At 45.4% G+C, this 24,297-nt stretch overlaps 1 protein-coding gene across 12 annotated transcripts in view; it reads right to left on the bottom strand.

The window, feature by feature from the left end:
- The window catches only part of TTLL5 (tubulin tyrosine ligase like 5), a 210,249-nt gene that overhangs the window by 124,880 nt on the left and 61,072 nt on the right, over positions 1-24,297 (bottom strand). For 9 of the 12 annotated variants that reach the window (XR_012159502.1, XR_012159503.1, XM_073349238.1 and 6 more), the window contains exons 16-25: positions 23,887-23,928; positions 19,899-20,012; positions 19,310-19,401; positions 18,780-18,842; positions 17,681-17,719; positions 16,402-16,559; positions 15,101-15,401; positions 11,222-11,342; positions 9,370-9,516; positions 1,468-1,571 (exon numbers count right to left, since the gene is read on the bottom strand). Coding sequence is in view for 10 of the 12 variants with exons in the window: in XM_073349238.1 (XP_073205339.1) it covers positions 1,468-1,571; positions 9,370-9,516; positions 11,222-11,342; positions 15,101-15,401; positions 16,402-16,559; positions 17,681-17,719; positions 18,780-18,842; positions 19,310-19,401; positions 19,899-20,012; positions 23,887-23,928 (1,181 nt within the window). In the remaining 2 variants the exon portion in view is untranslated. The remainder of the gene's footprint in view (positions 1-1,467; positions 1,572-9,369; positions 9,517-11,221; positions 11,343-15,100; positions 15,402-16,401; positions 16,560-17,680; positions 17,720-18,779; positions 18,843-19,309; positions 19,402-19,898; positions 20,013-23,886; positions 23,929-24,297) is intronic. The other 3 variants (XM_073349243.1, XM_073349241.1, XM_073349239.1) reach the window with 3 other exon arrangements.

Genomic DNA, 24,297 nt, shown 5'->3' with positions numbered 1-24,297 from the left:
GTCCAGTTCCAAGCTGGAGGGAATATCTGGCCACAATTAACTGCAACATGGACTCCCATATTCCTAAAGAGTACATACTTCTGCCCAAGACATCAATCTTCTTAGTATCCCTGTCCAGTGGAGTAGACTGCAGACTGACCAACTCCAGAGAGTCAGTCTTTTTACTGCACACAAAGACCACCAAAAGCCTGGTATAAAGAAATGGGAATCCCTGCTGTGGGACAAGGAACAAGCAATCTGCCTTCTTGGTAACAGCAAGATAGATGCTAAGGTCAGCCGGATATTCTGAGCCACCTCTCCTCCTCTGCACTATGGTGATGAACGTTTCCTTGGACCACAGTAATCTCCTACTCTAAAGAGTCTACCATCCAAACCGGCAACTCTTGAAACAAACCATTGTCATCAGAAAGTAAAACAGATGCAGTCATCATGATATCATCAGGAAATGGAGAAGATACTGAAGTTTCCGGATCAGTAGCAGAGGTCTAGCTGGCATCACCCCCTGCTTTCTTCTCATCCAAACCCAGTAAATCACTGTCAGTGTTGGTCAGACATGCAGGAAAGAAAAGTTTCACAACTGGTTGTAACAAAGGAGGTGGAGATTGTGCCTTAGCTCTCTCAGAAGAGTGTGTTAAGAGTCAATTGAGAAGTGTTCCCCTCTGTAGCCCCTGGCCCCCACGAAGTTGTGAGAAGTCTGTCAATATGGTCACATCATCCATAGGTTAAATAAGGAACAAAGAAAAGGAACCGGCATAAGATTTTCCCAGAGGACTTGAGAGGCCTTGGAGAAGAAATTCCTCATCATTGGCGGTCTTCAAGAACAATTGAATATAATCACATGGATGTAATATTGCATAATATTGTTTTTCATACCACCCCAACTGACACTGAGGATTTACCCTGTATGTAATACACATTTCCTACCAGATTCTAGCAAGTTTAAGGCAGGTCAAATCTGGAACCGACAAAACTGCAGAGTGCTGGTCCTTTAACATTAATGAACCACTCACAGTTAATTGTTTTAGCAGAAAGAGAAAGAAGCCATGGTCATAGCAAGGAGTGTGCTACACCTCCCTCCATGTCTTAGGAAGCATAGTTCTAGATGGTACCTGGAATTCAGGAAAGAGGGCAAGGGTGGGAAGTGCTTGTGAAGACAGGAATTTGAGAAGCAAAGCCATGATGGAAGCTTAACCACCGAAGATCAGGGCAATCTCAGCAGCAGCCCTAGCCTTGTTTTCCTTCCAAGGTGTGACTGCATTTGCTCCAGTGTGACAGAGAGTGGATATTACAGACTATGAACACTTACAGGGCCTGGATGGAGTCCACACTGTCCTTTGGGTCTAATGGCAAAAACATCCATCATACACCCTATGCAGCAGATACTGATGACACAGCAGCAGTTTGGGGAGGTAGGATGGGGCAGTACAATGTGCTACTTTATTACACGGGGTAAAAGTCCATTCCTACCTTGCCTTAGTAACAAAGTCCTGAAAACCTTCAGCATTCACACCCTCCTCTTCCTCTTCTTCCTGTTTCCTTTTTGATCTTGTCTGAACCATCTGCTCAGTTTCCTGCAAATAAGCATATTAGTTATCTATCACTCTACCTCTCTATGCACCCCAATACCAAGTGCTGGGACACAGGTATTGCCCAAAGGGAAAGGATTTGAGAGCAATTTCATGCTATATAGAACAAGGGTATTGCCTGATTCCATAACAGCCAAATTGATAGTGCATTTCACTCTGTATATGTGCTTGCCTTCCAGCAGTACTGGTTTGGACAAGCTGCAGAATCTGTAATTGCAGAGGGCCCCCAGAAACAGAGACACATGTTAATCTCTTCACTCTACACACATTATTAAAAGTGATATGCTGAACAGCCCCGACTAGCCTGATCAAGTGAGTGCTTTTGCTATAGATGTGACCTTCTTATTAAGACATGGGGACAGAGGGTGTCCTCCTTTGCTAACTCTGGGTCCCCTCCATTTCTGCTGCTCCTGCCCCTAGTGGAGGATTCCTCCTAGCAGTTTTTGTTCCAACCTACTTATCCCCAACTAAAGCATGGCAGGGGGAAAGCAAGAACAAAATTATATTGGAGGGGCTTAATCAAGTGGGTCTACAGGGGACTCCCCCACTCCGAGAACTCACCTCTAGATTTGTCTTTTGGCATGTGTCAGTGAGAGAGAGGGGTTTATATATTGGGACCAAACATGAAAAAATATGTAGCCAAAACAGTCTCTCAGTAGCTTAAAATGAGAGGTTACTCACCTTGGTGCAGTAACTGGAGTTCCTTGAGATCCGTGCTGCTGTGGGTGCTCCACTTTAGGTGTACCTTTGATCGAAGATTTTTGGCAGCAGTGCCCATTCGGGTTGCTCATGTGCCCTGCACATCCTTGTGCCACGTACCGAGGCTCATAGGGCTGTGCAGACGAACCTCCCTCTGTTCTTTCTCTACTGCAAAGCCCACAGACGCAGCTCCAAAGCAGAGGGGAGGAGGGCAGGTAGTGGAGCACACACATCTCAAAGAACTCCAGTTACTGTACAAAATGAGTAACCTCTCCTCCTTCTTCAATAGTAGTGTCCCTGTGGGGGCTCCACTTTAGGGGACTCCCTTGCAGTAACACTTTAAGGACATGGGAGTTTTGGAAGAGTTCATCACTGAAGAAAAAACTGCACCTGATCTTGCAGCATGAACTAAGGCACAGTGGTTGGCAAATGGGTGCACTGAGGACCATGTTGCAGCCCTGCAGAATGTTTGAGTAGGGCTACAGATGTAGACTGTAATCTCAGAGTGCATCGCCACTCTTAGGGGAGGTGTAATCTCAGTGAAACCGTAACAGGCAATAAAGCATCCAGAGATCCATTTAGAAAGCCTCGGACTGAAGATAGGTCTAGGGGAGCACCTAAATGCAATAGAAATAAAAAGAGTCTAGGGGTCCTCCTGAATGGCCTAGTTTTGTCCAATTAAAAGACGAGTGCCCTCTTAACATCTGTGTATGAAGGGGAAGACTCCTGTGTAGACGGATGTGACTTTGGAAAAAAAAAATATGAAAGGTGAATAATTTGGTAGATGTGAAAGTCAGAAGACACCTTAAGTAAAAACTTTGGGTGGGGTTGTAAAGATACCTTCTCCTTGGAGAACAAAATAAAAGGAGGGTCTTCCATTAGAGCCCCCATTTCCCCAAACATTCAAGCAGAAGTGATGGCCACTGAAAAGGCTGTCATCATAGACAAATGTAGCAGTGAGCACATAGCCAATGGCTCAAAAGGCTGTTTCATGAGATGGTTAAGAACCAGACTGAGATCCTAAAGCAGTGTAGATGCTCTAATCTATGGAAAAAGATTTAGGAATCTCACTGTGGTAAAATGAATGAATACCAAGAAACCTTCTACTGGCACATGTAAAGCTATTATTGCTGCTAAATGTATCTTGATGGAACTCCTAGAAAGGCCTGAATTTTTCAGTTCCAACAAGTAACCCAAGACTGAGAAAACAGATGACTGGATAGGAGAAAAATCCAAAAGTTACACCAAAGATTACATAGTCTCCATTTCTGAAGGTAAATATGTCTCGTAGATTCCGTTCTCCTATTTAAAAGTGTATTTTTTACTTCATATGAAAAAGGCAGTCTAGTCCCAAGAACCACTGGGGAACTAAACTTGCAGTTGCAGAACATTCACATTGGGGTGAAGTGTATGACCAACATCCTGAGAACAGTTAAAGTTTGATGGGGAGCCACCATAGAGGATGGGAAGTGAGTTTGATGAGGTAAGGAAACCAAACTAGTCTTGGCCAAGTTGGTGTAATCAAAATGACTTTGGCTTGGTCCTGTCTGATCTTGACACAGATCTTTAAGAGCAATGGAGTTGGAGGCTATGCATAAAAAAGACCATTTGTCCACGTAATGAGGAAAATGTCACCTAGAGATTGAGAATTGAGTGCCCCTCTGAAACAATTTCCTGCACTTTGTGTTGGCTGCTATGGCAAAGGGGTTGACTTCTGGAAATCCCCAAGCTAGGAAATTTTTGTGGAGGACTCGAGATTCCAATTTCCATTAGTAGTTTAGGGAGAAATGTCTGCTGAGGGTGTCGACGATGGTGTTTTGTTTAACTGGGAGATAAGAAACCAATATGGCTATCTGATCGGCTATGCAGCAGTTCCAAAGCTTTATCGTTTCACTGCAGAGTGAGTGGGGAATGTGCTTAACCCTGATGATTAATAAAACACATGTGCGCTATGTTGTCTGTCAAGATCTTGATGGACTTGTTTTTAAGTAGGGGGAAGAAAGTGGAGGAAAGCATTTCTGAACTCTTAACTCCAACAGATTGACATGCAAGCACTGTTCCTGTTGTGACTATTTGCCTTGGACTACAGGAAGACTGATTGTTGGGTAATAAATTGTCCTGAGCTACCCCTGCCAACATCAAAGATGCAACGTGGCATTTTGCGTCACAAAAACACAAGCTGCAATGTGTCCCCGCACTTGCAGACATGTTCTTGTTGGAACTTGAGGGCTGAGCTGCACTCTTAGTCTCTAAGGTGCCACAAGTACTCCTACTCTTTGTATAAGATCCTTCAGAGAAAGGAATATGTTGAGAGGGAAATAAGCTCTACCTATTATCGAATCCAGAAATGCTCCAGTAAAGAGAATTCATTGCGGAGGAGTCAAGATTGATTTCTCAAGATTTATCTGCAGGCCTAGACTTTGGAATAGTAAAGTTATTGTTTGAACTGCTGACCAAACCTCCTGATAAGACCACGCCTTGAGGAGCCAGTCCTACTAAACAATGGAAGTAGGCAGCTACCATAATTTGTGAGAACACCCTTAGGGTGGATGTCAGGCCAAAAAGAGTAGGACCTGGTACTTGTAATGATTTTGGTTGAACGTGAAATGAAGAAATCTTTTGTGAGAGGAATAAATCACAATGTGAAAGTAGGCATCTTTGAGACTGAGGGTCACAAACCAGTGCCCTAAATCTAGGGAGGGAATAATAGCTGCTAGGATACAATCCTAAATTTCAGATGTCTGACATGCTTGTTCAGTTGTCTGACATCTAGTGTCTGTCTCCAACCCCCGTTCTTCGTGGGTATCAGAAAATATCTTAAATAGAACCCTTTTCCCTGTGTTGAAGTGGGCTGGTTCTATGGTTCCTAGACTTGGGAGTCTCCTGTGCCAGCAACTGATTGCGAGAGGGTCTCTGAAGAGGGACAGGGAAAGGGGTTGGAAGGACAGGATGGCAGTAAATTGGATTGCATAACCTGAAGTAATGGACTGTAATACCCATTTGTGCAATGTTATAGCCTCCCATGCTTGATGAAATAGAGAGATGGTGTCCAAATTAAGAAAGAGGGGGGTTGTCATGCAGCTGAGAGAACCTCATCACTGGGTAGTCTGGACTCATGACCAAACCATCAAAACTGGCATTTGGATGATATTGAAGACTGGGATGAGGTAGTTGTAGGCTCTCTCTTTGAAAACTTCAACCTCTTAGCTGGTGGTCCTGGAAAATTGAGCAAGGTTGGATCTTTGTGTTGACTGAGACCTGCTAAACTATCTTATTTGCAGATGTGTATATCCTCAAATACCTAAGTGTGGTTCTAAAGTCCTTCAGGATACGTGCAAAACGTCTGGTCATCGAAGGTTAATCCTCCATGGTTGACTGTACCTCCTACAGAAACCCAGACAAATGAAACCAGGATGCTCACCTCATTACTACTGCAGTGGAAACAGACCTACCTGCAGTGTCCGCAGCATTGAGCAAAGGTTGCAGTGAAGATATTGCTAAGAGCAGACCCTCCCTTATTATGGTATTGAAATGGCTTATCAGGTGACAATGATGAGATGTTTGTAATGGGTGCAACCTCTTTGTTCACCTTTGCCTCTTGCTCCTCAAAGGTCTCCTCGGGCTCAGAATGGGGAGGAAGGATGGACAGTACCAGTGAACAAGATCTTCTGTGTGCCCTGAGAGACTGAGCTACGGTCCCTTGACACTGCTGGCAGTACATTGTCCATGAATCCCAGCAAGGCTAATAAGGGAGACATCCAACACTGGTCATCCCGAACACTGGTAGGCAGGGGTCTGGTGCCCTGCCTTTGTTGCATCTGGGCAATGGGGAATAACATCTGGAATAAATTGGAGAACCTTGAACTGAAAGTTCAGAGTCTGAGTCAAAATGTTCATCCACATATTGTATCAGAGGTAGCAACTCCTCCTCAGGGATAGTGGAAGATGGAAAAGAGGTAGGTCTCATGGAAACATGAGCAGCTGGTGACCCAGCTGACCCCAGAACTGAAAAATGTCCAGAGGTTGCAAAGAGCAGAGACTCAGGCTCATTAGCAGGGACTCTAGTTTTCAGTGATAAAAAAACCAATTATCCAACAAAACAAAACAAAAAACATGAAAAATCCATGTGTTTCCATGATTAAAATGAAATGCTGAACTTTAGTTTCCCTAGCCACAATATACAGTAGAACCCCATTTATCTGAACCTCCATTATCCAGCTCTCCATATTAACCGAACCACCAGCTGCCCAGCCTAACCACTTGAGCCACCATCTTAAAATAAGAGATAAAAAGCTCTTTGAATAATCAAAAATTTGAATAATCAGGAGAATTGGCAATCTGGCCTCAGTCCCAATTAGATCAGATAAATGGTGCTCCACTGTAAATTTAAAGCGCATTCAAAAATCAACCACAAGAGGGGGAGGTTGCATTTAACTGAATAAGTGATATGGTACTTTCAGTAAAATTTAGTTATGTGTTTTTATTTTTTCACAAAATGTAAAAACTAAAGATTCTCTGTAAAAACACAAATTCTGCATTTTTCCATGGCAAATGGATTTCTAGGATCCCTGCTAACTAGGTACCAAAAACTCTTGTGGGTACTGAAATTCCTGCAGTTCCAGGAGCACAACAGAACTTGGTACTGGCACTAATGATATTGCAGACACTAATGATGTTGTTGGTATCAAGGGGGTCTAGGATTCCATTGAAGCCAATCTCTTGGTAGTAATAGCAGTCGGTACCGACCCCTTTAGCACTGTGGTATGGGTCTTAGTTGAAGTATTAGCGAGCTTCATGGTTCCTGAAGTACTTGGAGTATCACTAGCACTCCTCTCGGGGTCTGAGGTCTCCAGTGACCAGAGCTCCTTTGATGAAGAACTCTCTATTCTGCTCCTTTTAATCCTTTTCCTTATACTTTGAGTGAGAAGCTCTCAGTACTGGCAGTGCAGTTATTGGTACCTCACTCATGGATATTGATGGAGACTGGGTTTTCAATGCTGTCTTCCTTTTGGTGACCGTGATCTTGACTATGGGGCACTGCAGAAGTGGAGAGTCCCTATATGCAGCATTTTCTACCACCACATCAGCATCTGGTCTCAAGGCTTGCTTCACCATTAAGAGCCTATACTTTATTTCCAATACTCCGGGTCTTCCTTTAAAAGAAGACCAAATCTTACACTTGCTGAGAATATGAGAATTTCCCAACCAACAAATGCATTAGGAATGTCCACCACTAACACAGATTGCTTCTCAACAAGAGAAGCACCTTTTAGAGCCCAGCATCCCTGTACAAGAAACTTTGTTGAAGCCCGTCAGTGGGGGGTTGGGAGGGGAAATGTATTATTTTTAAGAAAGGGAAAAAAGGGTGAAAGTGTTCCAACTATAAGGTACTAAATCTATTACTACTGAGACCTAACTATAAAAGATAAAGCACAAATACAAGCGGGAACAGGCACACAGCAATGAGGCACACTGCTAGACTCAGTCTTTGGCCAAAGGCAGTTCAAAAGGAACTGATATCAGTTCGCCCATGCAGCCCTATATAGCCTTGGTACAGGGCATGAGGATGTGTAGGGCACAAGCATGGGCTGAACGGACACTGCTACCAGAAATCTCTGATCAAAGGCGCAGGGCGCACATGCAACTAAAGTGGAGCACCCACAGGGACACTACTTGAAGAAATTGTTTATATTCTAAAACCAAGTGATCTGTTCTCTCTTGTTCTAAAATAAGAAAATATGATTCTAAAAGGATTTATTACCAGTTTTACAGTTTTATTTTGTAAATTTACTTGAGAGTTAGCAGAAAATCCTGGTGTTTGAACAGAATCTTTGAGTGGAAATTATATCCAAAGTAGCCATGTTCTTTGACCACCAACAAAGGCGCTTGGGTGTTTTGTGATTACTCCTAACACAGTAAGTCAGGTAGCACTAGGCAAACAGGACATACCCAGGAGCTGATTTGGTTCACTCCCTACTTTGCTCTGACAGGTCAAGTTGCCAGATGTCAGTTCAGATAAACTACTGTGAGTGGATGTCCTCCCCTAACCAGTGAGAGCTGTGTGTGCTGCCTAGGCACCATGCACAGCAACCCCTCAGACAGGATTACTATTTTAACTTCTCTCAGTTAAGTGGGTGGAGAACATAGACCCCCCAAAAGGAAACAAAAAACATAAATCACCAAGAAAGCACAGTGCTGAGAATGGGGTTGGTTGCCTCTGCAGAGGTGAAGCACGTCAGAGGGATTTTTAACCCTTTCCTGCCAGAGATTATGCAGACTATTACACTAATGCACTAGAGACTGAGGTATCCTACAGAAAAAGCTGAGTCAGTTACATGTTTCTTTACTGGGTATCTCTTTCTTGATGTCTACAGACAGGAATTTATTTTATTAGAAATGTAATTAGTTTTGTCATCTTGAGTTTGTCACAGGTCAATACAGTACGTCTGTAGCCTAGATTTATATGGAGTTATTTCAGAAAGTTCCATGTGCAGTTGAGCACCTAGTTACTGTGCCACACATACAATTGCAGTAACAGTGTAATCTGATAATTTCCATAGACAATTACCATGATTGAACATGCAACCACAGTGAGGTATAGCAACTTGAATATTAGATCAGACCAATAATCTGCAGAGACTGGTGTCTCTTCTTTGATAGTGGCCAATGACAGACACTTTTTCCTCTAATGTGAGAAACCCAGTCATGAACAGCTCTGCCTCATGATAAATGTATGCAGAGTTTACATAGAAAAATCTTCATTTAAGCCATAAACATTTCCAAGGGTTCATGAGTCTTAGAAGTCCTAAATAATCTGGTAGACATGTCTGTCTGTCTATGTCTGGGTGACCACTAAGGAACCGGTTGTCCTTAAACGTTCAACGAATTAGAAAATCAAGGGGCTGCTGCTGTAAAGGATGGAGGGGAGGGGGGGTTTGGCACTGGGTTGTTGGGTTACTTCCATGTGGAGTGGGATGTGTAATAGAAACAAGAAAGCTCTGGCACTGATCTGGATCATGCACTCATCTGGATCCTAGTGGACTCAGCTGCCATAGGAAGAGGAATCTGAGATGAAGCCACTCACCTTGTTATAACAGACTATGAATTCACGCAGCTGGTGAGCCAGGATGCGCCTACGATCATTCAGGGCCAGATGTCGACTGGGGAGTAGCATCTTCAAAGACTGCTGAAGATTGCTGGCTGCTCGTTTCAGAAACCGTACCACCAGCTCCTGCCGCCAAGGGAGACAGCATTAAACAAGAGAGTCTAGATGGGCAGGTGCAAGGTGTGGGGTGGAGGGCACAAAGGTTGCTAGATCAGCCTATGATGGGTAGAGAAGAAATGCTGTTCTGTGGATGTGGTATGACATGTAGCAGGTAAGAGTACATCCTAGAATGGACGTGGTGATGGATGCTTTTTAACCTACTCCCACAAATTCCCAAGATAAGGGGGAGAAGAACTGTGCATCACTTCCTGGACTGGGACAGGGATGGGAGTACTTCGGGAATATCTGTCTGAGGAAAGTGTGGCCAAGGAGGAGATGTGGAAAATCAAGCAACTTCGATAATGGAGTCTCCCTATCCAGAGAAACACTTTTTGAGAGCATCATCAAAAGCATGATGTAGAAGGAGTCCAGGCATAATATGACAAAACCCCTTCAAGACACACTCCTCTCCTCTCCACCACAATGGAGGAGAACCTTGGGGCTCTTTGGCCATACCACATGATCAGATACAATCTCTGGTCAAGAAACAAATTCCTGCTCCCTGCATCATCATGTCCCCTGTATGACCTCTGGCCAGATACCCACTCCAACCTCCCACTATGTCAACCCCCTCATGCCACCTCAGATGGAGAGGGAATACTGCAAGTCAGGCCCCAAGGCAAGACGCCTGCTGTGGGTGTTCAGTTCTGAATCCTTTTTGTCTCCCCTCTGGATTTGTTTTTGGTTAGATGCCCTGCTAGTGCATAAATGAGCTGCCTCACAGCCAGAGCATTGGATTTCACAGCTCGCTTCTCACTGCCATTACACTAGGCTGGTTTGATCTGTTATTTTAAACATTTTTCACAGCACAGCAGACAGTGAATCTAAAAAAGCCAGTTTCAATTTTCCACTTGGAAAGCAGGGGTAACATTTTCCACTGAGCCGACTGATTATTTCTGACACTTGGTTTTATCTTCAAGCTGCACTGGCTGTTTCTCCACAGCCTGCTTTTAGAAAGAGCCCATTTGGGTTTGCAAAAAGCCCAGCATATCATCTGATGCTGTCTTTCAGGAGTGTTAGAGAGGGGATACTGGGCTTTCTGAACTCCTTAAAGTGGCTGATTCAGATAGGGAGACTTATTTGTATTGTCCGAGGAAATCCAGGGATATTCAACAGCAGCATTAGAGAGAAACTATTTTTTCCCCCCTCTGTCTCTGCAGAGAAGAAAGTGTAAGATCCTATAAGGTACAGCTCCCTGCAAAGAGTAAGAGTGTGGATGGGAAGAAGGCTAAGCCAGGCACCCACTCAACTTGAGCAGATTCAAGTATTCTGTTTCTATGAGAAGCTGCTGGTCCCTTTATGATTCAACTGGAAAATCCAGGCACTGGCAAGACATCTCAGAGAAAATCCTGCCAGGAAACAGGAATTCAACAGCAGGTACGTTCAGAGGTAGGAATGCAAGGAAGAGGAGGCTGAGCTGGATGGAGTATCAACTATGCCCAGTTCACTAAGAGCTGTCTGTGCTGGTCTTACTCGGAAGTCAGTCAGTATCTCTACCTGGACTGCATGTTATGAATCTGGTACCAGTTCTTGGACAGAGGTAGAGGAGATGTGTGCACAATTTCAGGAACCAGGAGCTTTCTAACCTTGTTCTTTATGAGGGTGGGAACTGGACTCCACTCTCTCTGGACAGTTCCCCAATAGGCTCCTCTTGCCCAATACAGCTTCTTACCATTTGCTCATCTTCCTTAGCAGCCCAGGCAGCATTGTGGATCTGGTCCCCAGCCTCCTTCATCAGACGCAGTTGAACACGATGCAGGTAGGCAGAGAAAGCCCTGCGAGCCTGCACTTTGCTGTGGAAGCCAAGATAGTGGTCATAATATATATATATATATATATATATATATATATACACACCACAGAGCTAACAGCCCCCATCTGGACTACTTATGAACCTAATTTCAGTCACCCAAGTCCTCCAATATGCAAAAGCATCTGGGGATAAGGAGAAAGAGGGCTTCTTTGTCCCTAATTTATTCTTAATGTACCTTCATTCCATCAGATTGGGCCAGGGGCTCCAGAGGAACAGTGTTCTCTGAGCAAGGACAACTTCTGGGGATGGGGTGCCCTCCTTCCCTTTCCACATCCTTAGCAGGTCAGTCAGGAGGTCAACCACGTGCACACGAGCCGAGCAGAATATTCCTAGCCCACTCTGAAGCTCCCATGGTGCTGTCTCTATGACAATTTTGAACACAGCACTAACTATCACAAATTAAGCTGAAGGGCTCTGTCCCAATGACAGAGCTTCTAAAGGAGGCCCTGCAGTTCTTATTGGATGAGTGAGAGGACCTCTCTCCATCTAGATAAAACCTCTATAAAACAAAGGAATAACATTTGTGAAGATGAGCTCTTCCCCATCCACCCCAGGGTTACAGGCCAGGCTTCACTGAGCAAAGCAAGCAAAGTACACCATGCAGCTGGCCAAACACATAAGGGAGCTGTGGAAGTGAATCAAGGTGACCAGATGGTACAGGAGTTGGGTGGGATATACAGTTTCATTCTCACTCCTCTACAATTATAGTCATTTTAATGAACACACATGTTAAGACAGACAACTGCCAAAGACTTTGCTCAACTTCACCCAGCTGCAGCCCAGCCTTCAAACCCTCCTCCAGTTCTGAGTGTGCCCAGCTTCCTCCCTCCAGTTACTCCCAAGGAGACTCTGCTCCTCTCTCACCCACTTCATACTTTATGGCTTTTTTTTTTTTTTTTTTTTTTTTAAAAAACTTCCCCATACTCAGGACAAGGTATGTCCCCACTTTGCCAGACATGGTCCTCCACCTTCTGCTCTCTATTTCTGTCTAAGTACTTATATGGCCCTCATTAATGTAGTAGGTCAGCACCTGCTCCCATCAGGGGCTCTGATCCTCAGCACAGGAACCTGGCCTCCCTCCCACACATATCTACAAAGTGCAGTGACACATATTTATAGTACGATGGAAATCATATAAAATAGTAGCAGCACCACTACGGACCACTGCATCAGCCTAAAGCTGATGACCATGGAAGTTTAAATGCCATGCACTGTCTGGAGTTATGCCTCTGCTTGGTCATTAGTCCTTCGAATTTCTAAAGCCCTGTCACAGAGCTAGGGAGGACTTGAGAAGATGAGTTCATAGGAGGCTCAGGCTGATCCCTCCCTACTGGGTCATCTCAGGGGTTTGCTTTAACTAAAACACAAGCTTGGTCTCTGCCCTGCAATGAACTCCACAACACAGAACAACCCTTGTGGCTCCTCAGAGCTCCCTGTCCTAGCTTTTAGACAACAAACCCTTTTCCCTCCACATGGGACTAACCCAGCCATGAGCAGACTTTGAACTCTGACTAGGAATTAACTCCCAGAACACCAGGCCACTGTAACTACTTGGCACCTCTCCTCTAGGGGCTCCCTCCCTCGGGTTGCAGATCCTTTCCAGGAGATCAAAATATTTTGTGATAAAGTCTCTAAGATTCCTTGCTGCTAGGATTAGAGAACAACTCATTGACAGCTCCTTCCCTATATCTCAGTTTCAAAACACAGAACTTGGACCTGCTGTTAATCCCGACATAGAATCAGAGGAGGCCCTTCAGAATGGGCCCTGGAGATAGAATGTTACCTTGGCTCCTGCAATCTCTGTCTTGCACTTGAGACCCAGAAGAAGAAAAAAGCATTCAGAGGCCTCAAAAGTAGGGGCAGAGACAGCTTCCTCTACTGGTGATTCCCCTGAGGATCGCACAGTGGGGAATATAACTCATCCCCAGTATTTGTCACCACCCATCAATACTGCTAGAAGGATGAGAGGCAGAGAAGCTGCCTAGCCAGGCCCAGCTGGAGGACTGAGGAACAGCCTGTCTCTCAGAAGGGCTGCATGGGACAGGCCTGGTTTCTTTCGGATGAGATTTTCATGACTTCAGCTCCTCAGCCACAGCCAAGCTTTCCATCAGTGACAAATCAGACAGGGCCAAGTCCAGCACAATCCTTGCACATGAAGTCACTGCACGCTTTACGCTGTGTGGAGCTCCTTTGCTGCTCCAGGGGAATCCCAACGGGGCTGGGTGCTGAATAGGAATCTGCCAGCAACTCTTGACAGAAGCCTGCATTCTTAGCAGGACTTGGCTGCCCTGTGTGTGAGTGGGTGAGGTCAGTACTGCTGTGTCTGCTTTGAAAACCTGTTTCCAAATTTTCCCCTCTACAGACACCACAGCAGCACATGCCTCAGCCATAACAAGATAATAGAGCAACCCAAATTCCTCCTGATGTTTCCTGAGGCCTCCCAGCCTCATGGAAACTAAATTGGGAAAGAAGAGGCAGGTCACATAGGGGTCAATGAAATCTTGTTTTCTATAAGCTTGGACAATTTTGCATAAGATATTACAAACAATGAAAACACCTTTTATCCAGAAGAGGAATAGTCATCCCTATCCCCATAATGCTCTCATCCCCCTCCCCTATTCAGTAAGGGGATACTCTCTCCCCCATCCCTTATAACGTGCCCCCCAGCAGACAGGTACTCTGTCTCCCCCACTTATCCAGAAGAGTGATTACCTTCCTATCTAGTAGGCCACAAGCTGGAGAGTTCCCAAACTTTCCTTCCACCCCACCCTTCTTGCAAACAGTCCAGCCAAGCACCAGAACACACTTCACTCCACCCCACCCTTCCCAAAACTGGACAGTCCAATCTCTCAATGCCTCATCACCCTCAAAACACTTCTGTCTTGCTCTCAGGACACTGCAATCTGGCATTTCAGTGGCTATTGCCAGAGTTCGGGCTTGTTTGCACAGCAAGCTACGAAGTGAATCTACAGCAAAACAGCTTGCCGCACAGTTACTTCACATGTGGACACTGTTCAAGTGCACTGAAAGTCCCAGAGTGCAGCTCACTAGTATGTCAAGCCACATTCTGGGACTTTTACTGTGCTGTAATAGTGTCCAATGGGATGTTACTGCACAGCAAGCTGGTGTGCTATATATTCACATGCTGGCTTGCTGTGCAGTAGCTCACGATAAGGACAAGCCCTTAGAAACATTCACTTCAAGAACAAAAGCACAAGAATGGGAAGTTTGCTTTTATGGGAGGTGGGAAGAACAGGGGGAACTCCATTCTCAGTCTTCGTTTGTTGGCTTTATGTACAATAAAAATACAGTACGATGAAAAACAGAAGAGATAATGAACACAAAGGTTTACAGTTCAACAGGAGACCTCTTGCATCAAATCAGAGGAATTTTGAAGGCTCGGGTAGCTGAAGTGCAGCTCACAGCCAAGTGTTTTAAGAAAAGTACAGCCTGTGGAGACTTGAGGTCCCAATACTGGGGTCACATATTCTAGGACTGATAAGGTGAAGGCTCCTGCATTTGTCTCCATTTTGTGTAAACTAGATGCCAATACAGCCTGCAGTTGAGCAAAATCTAGACATGTTTGTTATAGACTCTCCCACCTTCCTGTCCTGAGGCAGGAGGTGGTGGGAGTGGGAGTGGTGTTGGGTTCTTAACTTATTGAATGTCCCTGGGCTCCATGTACTCATTGATACTAGTTGCTATGCTTACCAAAATAATCTGCCTAAAGACTCTTACCTTAGATTCCCATTCTCCTGCAGAATCTGCAGCAAGTTAAATCGAGGCTCTTGATTCACTTCTTGGAGAAGCAGCTCTGCCCCTCCACCTCCAGCTTTCTGTTCAGGCTTCTTCAGCACATTCTCTCGGCAGACAGCTTCCATCATCTCTGACAGCTTTGGCTTGCATTTCACCTGCATGTCCCTAAGAGAGGCAGCAGTTTCATCCTGAGTTACCTCTATTTCTTCATCCTCATGTGCCTCCTCTTCTTCCTCACTCTCTGCGTCTGATTTGAGAGGCATTTCCTTTAGCTTGGAAGTCCCTAAAATGAGGAGGAAGCCAACAATGGTGATGAACAACAAAAAAATCTTTCCTGTTACCCATCACCCCTTTGTTTATGCCCACACTCTTTGCTGCTGGAAGTCCAAGAACCCTCTCTAACAGCCAAGTCTTCACCACTGTACTTCCTTCTTCACTAGAGCTTTCCACCTAGGATCTCAGAGCAGCTTATAAATCCCTCCTACCAACACCAGGAGATAGCTGAAGGTTACTATTTTCCATTTCCTCCTCTGTAAAGTAAGAGCAGATAAAATGATTTGTCCAGGATCATATCCTGACTCCATGGCAAAGTCAGGGTTAATACATTACTTGATCTCTGGTTCTTATGTTAGTTTGGATTTCCTTGCCTTTGTTTACTCTCATGTACACCAATATACTGCTGATAGAGTGTGTCCCACCAACAGAGGTGTGCACGAGTGCTTATGCCGGAAAAACTTACGTCACTCGGGGGGGGGGGTGTGGTTCACATCCCTAAGCAAAAACAGTTTTGCCGATATAAGTGCTAGTGTAGACATGGCCTCAGTCTTTCCAACACAAGCTCCAATGAGCAAGTTTGCCCCTTTCCCCCTGTGTTTAGATGGTGCCACATTGGAGATCCAGCCTGGAACACCCCAGACTTTCAGCCTCTTGTGGAGGGTAACAGGAAGCATAGGCACATCCCTGCTTTCACAGACACTTCTTGTCCCCAGAAAAAGGCTGTGACTACACCTTCAGAGAAGGTTTACCCCCACAGCCATTGTATATGCAGCTGAACTGTGGAGGGAATGGCATATCAGAAGAAGGCCATTCAGAACTAGAATGGAGTGAAAAATCAATGCTGACCACTGAATCTCAACCTTCTGAGCAGCATTCCCAGGGCCAAAAGAGCCCACTAAGACCTGCATTAGATCTCTTGCAGCCCTGCCCCCCGGGGACCTAATCACATACACCCCTCATTAGCCTGGCTTTACCCTCTTGCCATCTAGGATCCTAACCATAGATACCTGGCGGTCTTGCCCGTGCTGCTCTCATCTTGCCATGACATTGTCTGCGCTTCCGTACCTCCAGCGACAGGAGCTTCCTCTCATACAGCACAGCATGAAGTTCAGCATTAGAATCCATGGCTTCCAGCCCCAGATTCACTCCCCCATTAAGAGCAGCTCTGGGAAGCACAATACAGACAGCAGCCTCAATCACCTTCTCTCCCCCATTATGGCCTACATCTTAGTGTCTGCCTGTTACATTAGGAAAACAATGAAGCCCAACCTAACCTTGCTCTCAGTGAAGCCCACATCATGTTAGAGGGAAGGGCTCTTTCAGAGACTTGCACAGACTGTGGGATAGCATCTCCTCAAACCGCCACGGTGGGGATGTAGACTCAAGGCAAGACCCAACAAAATTCATGTCTCCATCACCATGCCCCATTGACTAGCTCACATATGGGCTGCAGAGTCACACTTCAGGAAACTCTCTCTCAGATGGCAGCTGCTCCAAGCAGAACAGTAGGGAGCCTTGAGAGGGGCACTAGGAGTATAAAGTCATGCAAGAGAGCAAGGTGGAAGATCCTGAACCCAAATTCCACCTGACACAATCTCTTATTCAGATAGCTTGTTCTCAAGTGTGGTTAAGTCAGAACTCAGAATTTTAACATGATTCAGGTGGACAAAGCGCCAGCTCTTGTGCAATCCTGTCCCAATCTAAGCAAAATCCCTGAGGCATTGCACTGCTCTGTGTGGAGACAGTAACACGACAACTGAGCCAGAGCAAAGAGTTCCAGCAGAAAGCACCTCTGAGTGTAACTAGAGAATCCACATAGCTTCCTCCTGCCTTCCCCTCTGCTTCCCCTGCCCTTAGGATACACCAAAAAAAGGGACACGGACACTTGAGCTCTGTGAATCTCACCCCTTATAGAAGAAACAGTCTGTACCGTTCTGTATTACCTGGGAGGGTCCAATCATGAGCAAGAGACACCCTCCAAAGTGCTATGAGTCTCACAGCAGCAAGCATGAGAGGAAAAGCTGCAATACCCTGTCCCCTTAAAAACTTAGCTCTCTAAGAGCAGGGCAATGGGTTGTTCACAGGGCTCACTTTACATAGCTGGTTATGAGGAGGGGGACAACTTCAGACTGTCAGGTCTTCCCACAGAAATCCACCTACTGATGGCAGGATGAGTGCTGGGGCTCCTAGCTGCTGACCTGGGTTCTGTGAGCTGATGCCAGAGCAGTATGAACTAATAGTAAAGTCCTACAAATGCAGACATTCTTTATTTAAATAGCCACTTACCGGGCTCTTCCAGCAACTGGGCCTCTTCTCATCCTGGCCCTGCAGAAGACAGGGCAGCAGGTTTCAGGGTAGCACCACAAACTCATTCTATGTCACTGGAAGATTTGCCAAGCTCTCCAACTCCCTGGTATACAAAGCGAGGCCACCCAAGTTTGCAGAGTTCCTTGAAAACCCCACCCTAAAGAAGGGTAAAAAGGCCCTGACACAGGAAGTCCAAGAAGCTCTCTTTTAATAGGAATTTGTTTCCTTTAGCTCATATTGAAGGATCTTCCAGTTGGAGCCAAAGGGCCAACATCCCCCAAAGCACAAATGCAAGTGAGACTTGGACATAAGGCTAAAATTATATTCCTGATGCTGGGATACCTGCTATAAGGGGCTCCAATTATGATGCCCCATCACTCCTCATTCCCAAATGGGCTTTCTGTGGAGCCCAGGCCAGGGAGAGAAAACTATGGTGGGCCCAGACACAGGACCACTGATGATGGGTGCAGCTTTTAGTGGAGGTCCACACAGCAGCATGCATTGCTGTGTCTTTCAGAGTACAAAGTGGAGAGGCAGGGCTTCCAACAGTGCTTGGAAAAGGCTTCAGTGCCTACCCTACAAGAGGGAGCATTCTGTAATGTGAAGCTGAATTCAAAGCAAGGGGGATAAGGAACTGCTGCAACCTCTGTACAACCCTCAGTGGCTTCTAAACCTGCAAACATCTGTATTCCTTGTTATACAATGCCACTGAGCATTACTCATGTAGTGCACCCTCCTCCTCTTTCCTCCCCTGCCCCGTGGTTGCTTTCCCATGCCCTTTGCACACCATGCTGTGCATCTCCTTCCCCTCCTGCAAGTGTCTGAAGATGGGCCTCTCCAAGCTTTAGGGACCCTATGAAGACTTTGTTTGGAGGGACAGGTAGGTTTGTATTCACTGGCATACTGAGGAAATAGTGTGTGGCTATTCCTGCCCTTGTAGGCCACAGCACAGTGGCCAACAATATTGTAGCTATTTAGAGCTACTCCTCTTTGCTCTATTTCAGTCCCCTCTGTCCCTCTCCCAGAAGGTGTTCCCCCTACAGTGCAGGTCGCCAGAGCCAGCTATCCTGTTTCCTACCTGTCCTGGAAGAGACGTATTGCCAGCATATAATTCATTGTTGTCTTGTGCTCTAAGTAGGATCTGGAAAGGCAGGTGGAGGGGACTAATTAAAGCTCAGGCCAACACAATGAAAAGGCAAAGGAGGCCTTGCACAGAAAGAAGACATTCATAAAATACACCCCTAACAGAAAGGCACTGAAACAATATGGTGTAATCAGACAGGCAAGGGGAGAGGAGAAAGGCAGTCACTGTCTAGCACCTAAACGTTGGGGGAGGCAGACAGTATGTGGTCAAAAAAAGGAAACCAGGACATAAGGGAAAAGGAAAAGCAGAACCTGGTGTCACCCAGGGGTGAGGTCCATTGTGTACCTGTGGCTCTGAGGGTGACACACAGCATGCATTAGGGTAACCAGAGGAAAGAGAGGGAGTTGACAGTGCTGTCACCGATCCCCAACCACTAACCTGGATTTAATTCACATACATGTCCTATAACCTAAAACAGAGCACCAAGGAGACACTGAGCCAACACACTGTAGATTTCTCCTCACCCATAAAGATCCCATGTTAGTGGTGTTGGGAATATCCGGATGAAACCCCCTCTCCGCTCATTCTCCTCCTTCACTCGACGCAGAACTTTTATCTGGGATCAGAGAAAGGAACAAGAGCCAAGCGAAATAGATACTAGGACTGAAAATTATCCTCAGGGCAGGGCTTGGGTTCCAGAGGATGAGGCTGCCATTAACCCTGCAGTTGTGGGAGTGACTAGTGTACATTTGACATAATTATACAATAATGTCATCCTACATGTAGGCACTGAAGGATCCTACGGCTTTTTAGAGCATATGTGCACTCTTGGCATAGCAGGGGGAGGGGCCCTTCCGGGATAGAGCCACTATTATCAGTAAAACTCAGCAGTTTCACTCAGAGAATAAACCATTTTCTAAAAGGTCTCCCTTATCACTTTTGTTTGTCCCACTCTGGGGCCAGACAGCTCTCTCATGAGGCAGTGGATACTTGGCAGAAGCAATTATTAATCCAAAATTACATTGGATTATTAAATTACTTGTGTTCCACTCATCCCTACATGTTGTCCCAAAGCCAAGGTACATACAATATCAGGTATTTAACAGCACTTACCTCCTCCATAGACAGACCCAGCATGGAGCCACTTTGCTTTCCTGCTACCTTTTCCCTGCCTGAGGGCATCACGTTTTTCACCTCAGCATCACTGGCAGACAGAGGGCGGGCACGCTGTAGAGACATAGATGTTACATAGATGAATCCAGATGTTACTCTTTCCCCTCTCTAAACTTATTTTAAAAATTAATAGCTAAATTCAAATTCCAAGCCCCCATGCTCAGCAGAATCCACACTCCAGGGCACCAGAGCCAGGATTCACACCCCTAGCCTCCAACTACAGCAGGATGTACACCCCATTGGGCACTAATGTCAGGATTCACATTCCCAGTTTTTGAGACCAGACGGACCCCAAGCATTAGTGCCAGCATTCACATACCTCACCCCTTTGAGAAAACCATGACATATACCCCAGAGGCACTGCAGCCAGGATTTTCACTCCGAGCCCCCATGCACAGAAAGATTCATACCCAATGGGCATCAGAACCAGGATTAACAGTCCAAGGCCCCAGGCAAAATGGGATCCCCATCCCAGGGGCACCAGAGTCAGGATTCACCCTCCCAGTCAGGCTGCGAGGACTCTAGTAATTAGCTAGTGAGATGAACTTGTGGGAGAAAAAGGCGAGACATTCAGTTCAAAATCCATCATGCTCTCTTCTCAGCTCACAAATCTGAAAGACCACAATCTGATGCTCCTGGGACTCAACAAAAGACCTTTTCTCTTCATACAGCCATACTCCACAGCCAAGTGGCTATCAGTATTATCACAGACAAGCACAGAAGGCAAAGAAAGACTTGAAAAGCAAGAAACTAAAGAAGGAAGGGTTTGCAGAAGTTCTAACAAACAAAGTCTTAACCTGAAGTCAGTGCCTGATAAGTCACAATAGATCAATTGATGAGCCTGGAATCAAAAGTATTTGCAAAGCAGCAGAACTGTCAGGTCCTAAGAAACAGACAAAAACTTATATCAGTGTGACCGGACACAATCTGACAGGACAGTGGAACAGTTTAACTGGGCCCTAGGCACAGCTCAGGTAGGCTTCCTCTGTAGAAAGATACAAAAAAAGACTGAGCCCAACTCATTCCTCCAGATGGCATTCAAACCACCTCTTAGCACAGAAGTGAAAGAAGAATCAGGAAGTAACTCAAAATTGATTAAACCTTGGGAGTAATCCCACAGAACACATACTGAAATGAAGATGAGTGAAGGATCCAACTGCATTCTTATTTATAAGGATCATCTGAGCTGATAACTAAAACAATAGAATTTCACTGTGGCAACCTCCACAGAAACCACAAGCATAATGACAGAAGCGGAGGATGAAGCAGCTGCAACAGGAATGGATGTTGCACTGGAGCAGGTTGGGTTGAGCTACTCAGAAGCAATTCATGTGGTGAGAACCAGAGGGAAAGCTGACATAGCAGGTGCCAACTGAAAATGTTTCATTACCACCTATTGAACAGCGATTAGAAAGGAAGGACCTCAAAGAGATCTGGCTGGGGGGGGAAAAATGAACGAGTAAACAGGAGACACTAGAGTCATTGAATTTAAAGCCAGAATGGACCACTTGATCATCTAGTCTGACCTCCTGTATATCACAGGCCACCAACACCACCCACTAAACCCAACAACCACAATTAGACCAAAGTATACAACCCACAGGAAACCAGACTATTATGTGCCACGGGCATAGAATAGGAGAGACCGAGGTGCATCAGTGCCACAGGCCCCTGCAATTGCAGAGAAAGGATTAAATGAGGTATACCCAGATGATCCTGGCAAGTGACCCACACACACAGGCTACAGTAGAAGGCAAAAAACCCCAAGATCACTGCCAATCTGACCTGGTGGAAAATTCCTTCCTGAGCCCCAAAATGGTGATCAGTCAGACCCTGAGCATGTTGGTTATTCCACATCCTTTCTCCCTGCATTCGCTTCCCTATGTCATCACTATCAACTCCTTTGCCTCAATATCTTAACTCTCTAAAACCTTCCACCATCCATCCACTTCCTAAAAACCCTTCCTTGACTCCAATATTATACCCACCACATCAGAAATGATTCTTAAAGAAAAGATTAGGAGGGAATTTTTCATCTTAAAGGCTTTCCATGGCCCTAACATAGAATCATAGAATATCAGAGTTGGAAGGGACCTCAGAAGGTCATCTAGTCCAACCCCCTGCTCAAAGCAGGACCAATCCCCAACTAAATCATCCCAGCCAGGGCTGTGTCAAGCCTGACCTTAAAAACCTCAAAGGAAGGCGATTCCACCACCTCCCTAGGTAACGCATTCCAGTGTTTCACCACCCTCCTAGTGAAAAAGTTTTTCCTAATATCCAACCTAAACCTCCCCCACTGCAACTTGAGACCATTACTCCTTGTTCTGTCATCTGCTACCACTGAGAACAGTCTAGATCCCTCCTCTTTGGAACCCCCTTTCAGGCAGTTAAAAGCAGCTATCAAATCCCCCCTCATTCTTCTCTTTTGCAGACTAAACAATCCCAGTTCCCTCAGCCTCTCCTCATAAGTCATGTGTTCCAGTCCCCTAATCATTTTAGTTGCCCTCCGCTGGACTCCTTCCAATTTTTCCACATCCTTCTTGTGGTGTGGGGCCCAAAACTGGACACAGTACTCCAGATGAGGCCTCACCAACGTCGAATAGAGGGGGACATTCACGTCCCTCGATCTGCTGGCAATGCCCCTACTTATACGTCCCAAAATGCCATTGCCTTCTTGGCAACAAGGGCACACTGTTGACTCATATCAACTCATATCTATCCCTGGAGGTAAGTCAGTCTCTTCACTGCAGATGGGGAAAACAAGCAGAAAGGGGAAGTCAGTTATTCAGTGTCAAAGCTGAAACTAGAACTCAGTCGTTTCTGGCTCTCACCCACGTGCTCAATTCTACAGAGACAGTACTGTTGTCTAAGTGCTGGAGAAAAAAGCTCTCTCTAATCTTCACCACCTCTTGCCCAACAATATCCTCTAATATTTCGGTGTAAGGTTCATTCTGATCATAGTACAGAAACCTCTCTCCTCTGTGTAGATAATGATTTCAGAAGGTTCTTGCTCCCTCCTTGACCACAGTGCACCTTTTGAAAAAAACTGTGGACAAGACCACCTCCTAGACCTGCTTCCAAAGACGGGCACATGCCTCTGAGTCCCACACCATGGTCCTACCCTGACCTAACCATCCATGGCAGCTACTACAAGATCACTCCCGCTATGGAACTTTACGATTCAGCACCACTCTTTTCTTTCAATCTTACCTTTACCGTTAACCTTAGCTTTGACTTATGCTGAGGACATACAACTCAAAATATCTTTTAACACCTTTAACATATCCTTTCTTGTCACCCTCTCAGCTCATCTTGCTCTAGTGCATTTGTGACTTCAACTCTTGTTTCAGATGGCTGTCTCAAGGACAATAATTATTTCTTCTCTTGGGCAAGAGAAGCCATTCTCCAATACATATCTATCTCCTCTAGCCTCCTTTACACAGACCTCTTTTGTCTCCGGCCTCCATGACCTAGACAAAATCCTATACTCTTCTCCACCCACAACTGTGATATTGCTCCCATTTGCTACTGCCTTCATCATCGCCACCCTGACTACTGTAGTTTCCTTCTCTATGGCCTCCCCGAATCCCAGCTCTCCAGGCTCCAGCATGCAAATGCTGGTGCCACCATCTTGCACCTCTGTGGATGGATGATCACACCAGCTTGACTTTTTAAAACAATCTTGCCACTGCTGAGAATCTTCTCCCTACAGTTCCTGCCATCTGGAATAATCTTCCTATATCTCTCCATCTCCACTCAAATCTCAGATGAAACATCTTTTCTCCTTTACCTCTGAATCTCTTTACCTGGGCTATTTAGTTCTGCAATACAGTCTGGGACAATTTGTATCAAAGGTATTATAAAAGATAAAATTTAAAATTTAATCTTTCACATCAGTAAATTAAGTTGAATGAAGCCCAGTACTTACCAACTTTGTGTTTGTTAGTCGAGACTGCACAGAGACAGGGCACTACAAGAGACAGATAACTGGAATAAAAATCTCATGTTCTGCCAAGACACCTTCACCTCTGACAAGGTGGGAGCTAAAAAGTCCCAGTGAATGGTAAGGTGGTCCCACCACCTCCTTTTCCGATTTTGCCTATCACCTCCACCCCCAGCAACCATAATAATCACCTTCAGGCAAATGCTCAAATGTTTAGACCTTCGGAGTACATGCACAATCCGCAACAGAAAAGACAACTCCACGTGACAGAAGCAACCAACCTATCTCAATTGTCAAGACCAAAGTTATCTTTTTTGTACTAGATAAATATTTTTCATCTGCATTAACACCTACTAACCATTAAAGGAATAGATTGATCTAAGCATAAGAAGCTAC

This window comes from Lepidochelys kempii, chromosome 6 (genome assembly GCF_965140265.1).
Source record: "Lepidochelys kempii isolate rLepKem1 chromosome 6, rLepKem1.hap2, whole genome shotgun sequence".
In the NCBI taxonomy this organism is placed as follows: Eukaryota; Metazoa; Chordata; order Testudines; family Cheloniidae; genus Lepidochelys; species Lepidochelys kempii.
This window is presented reverse-complemented; position numbering and strand designations above follow the sequence as displayed.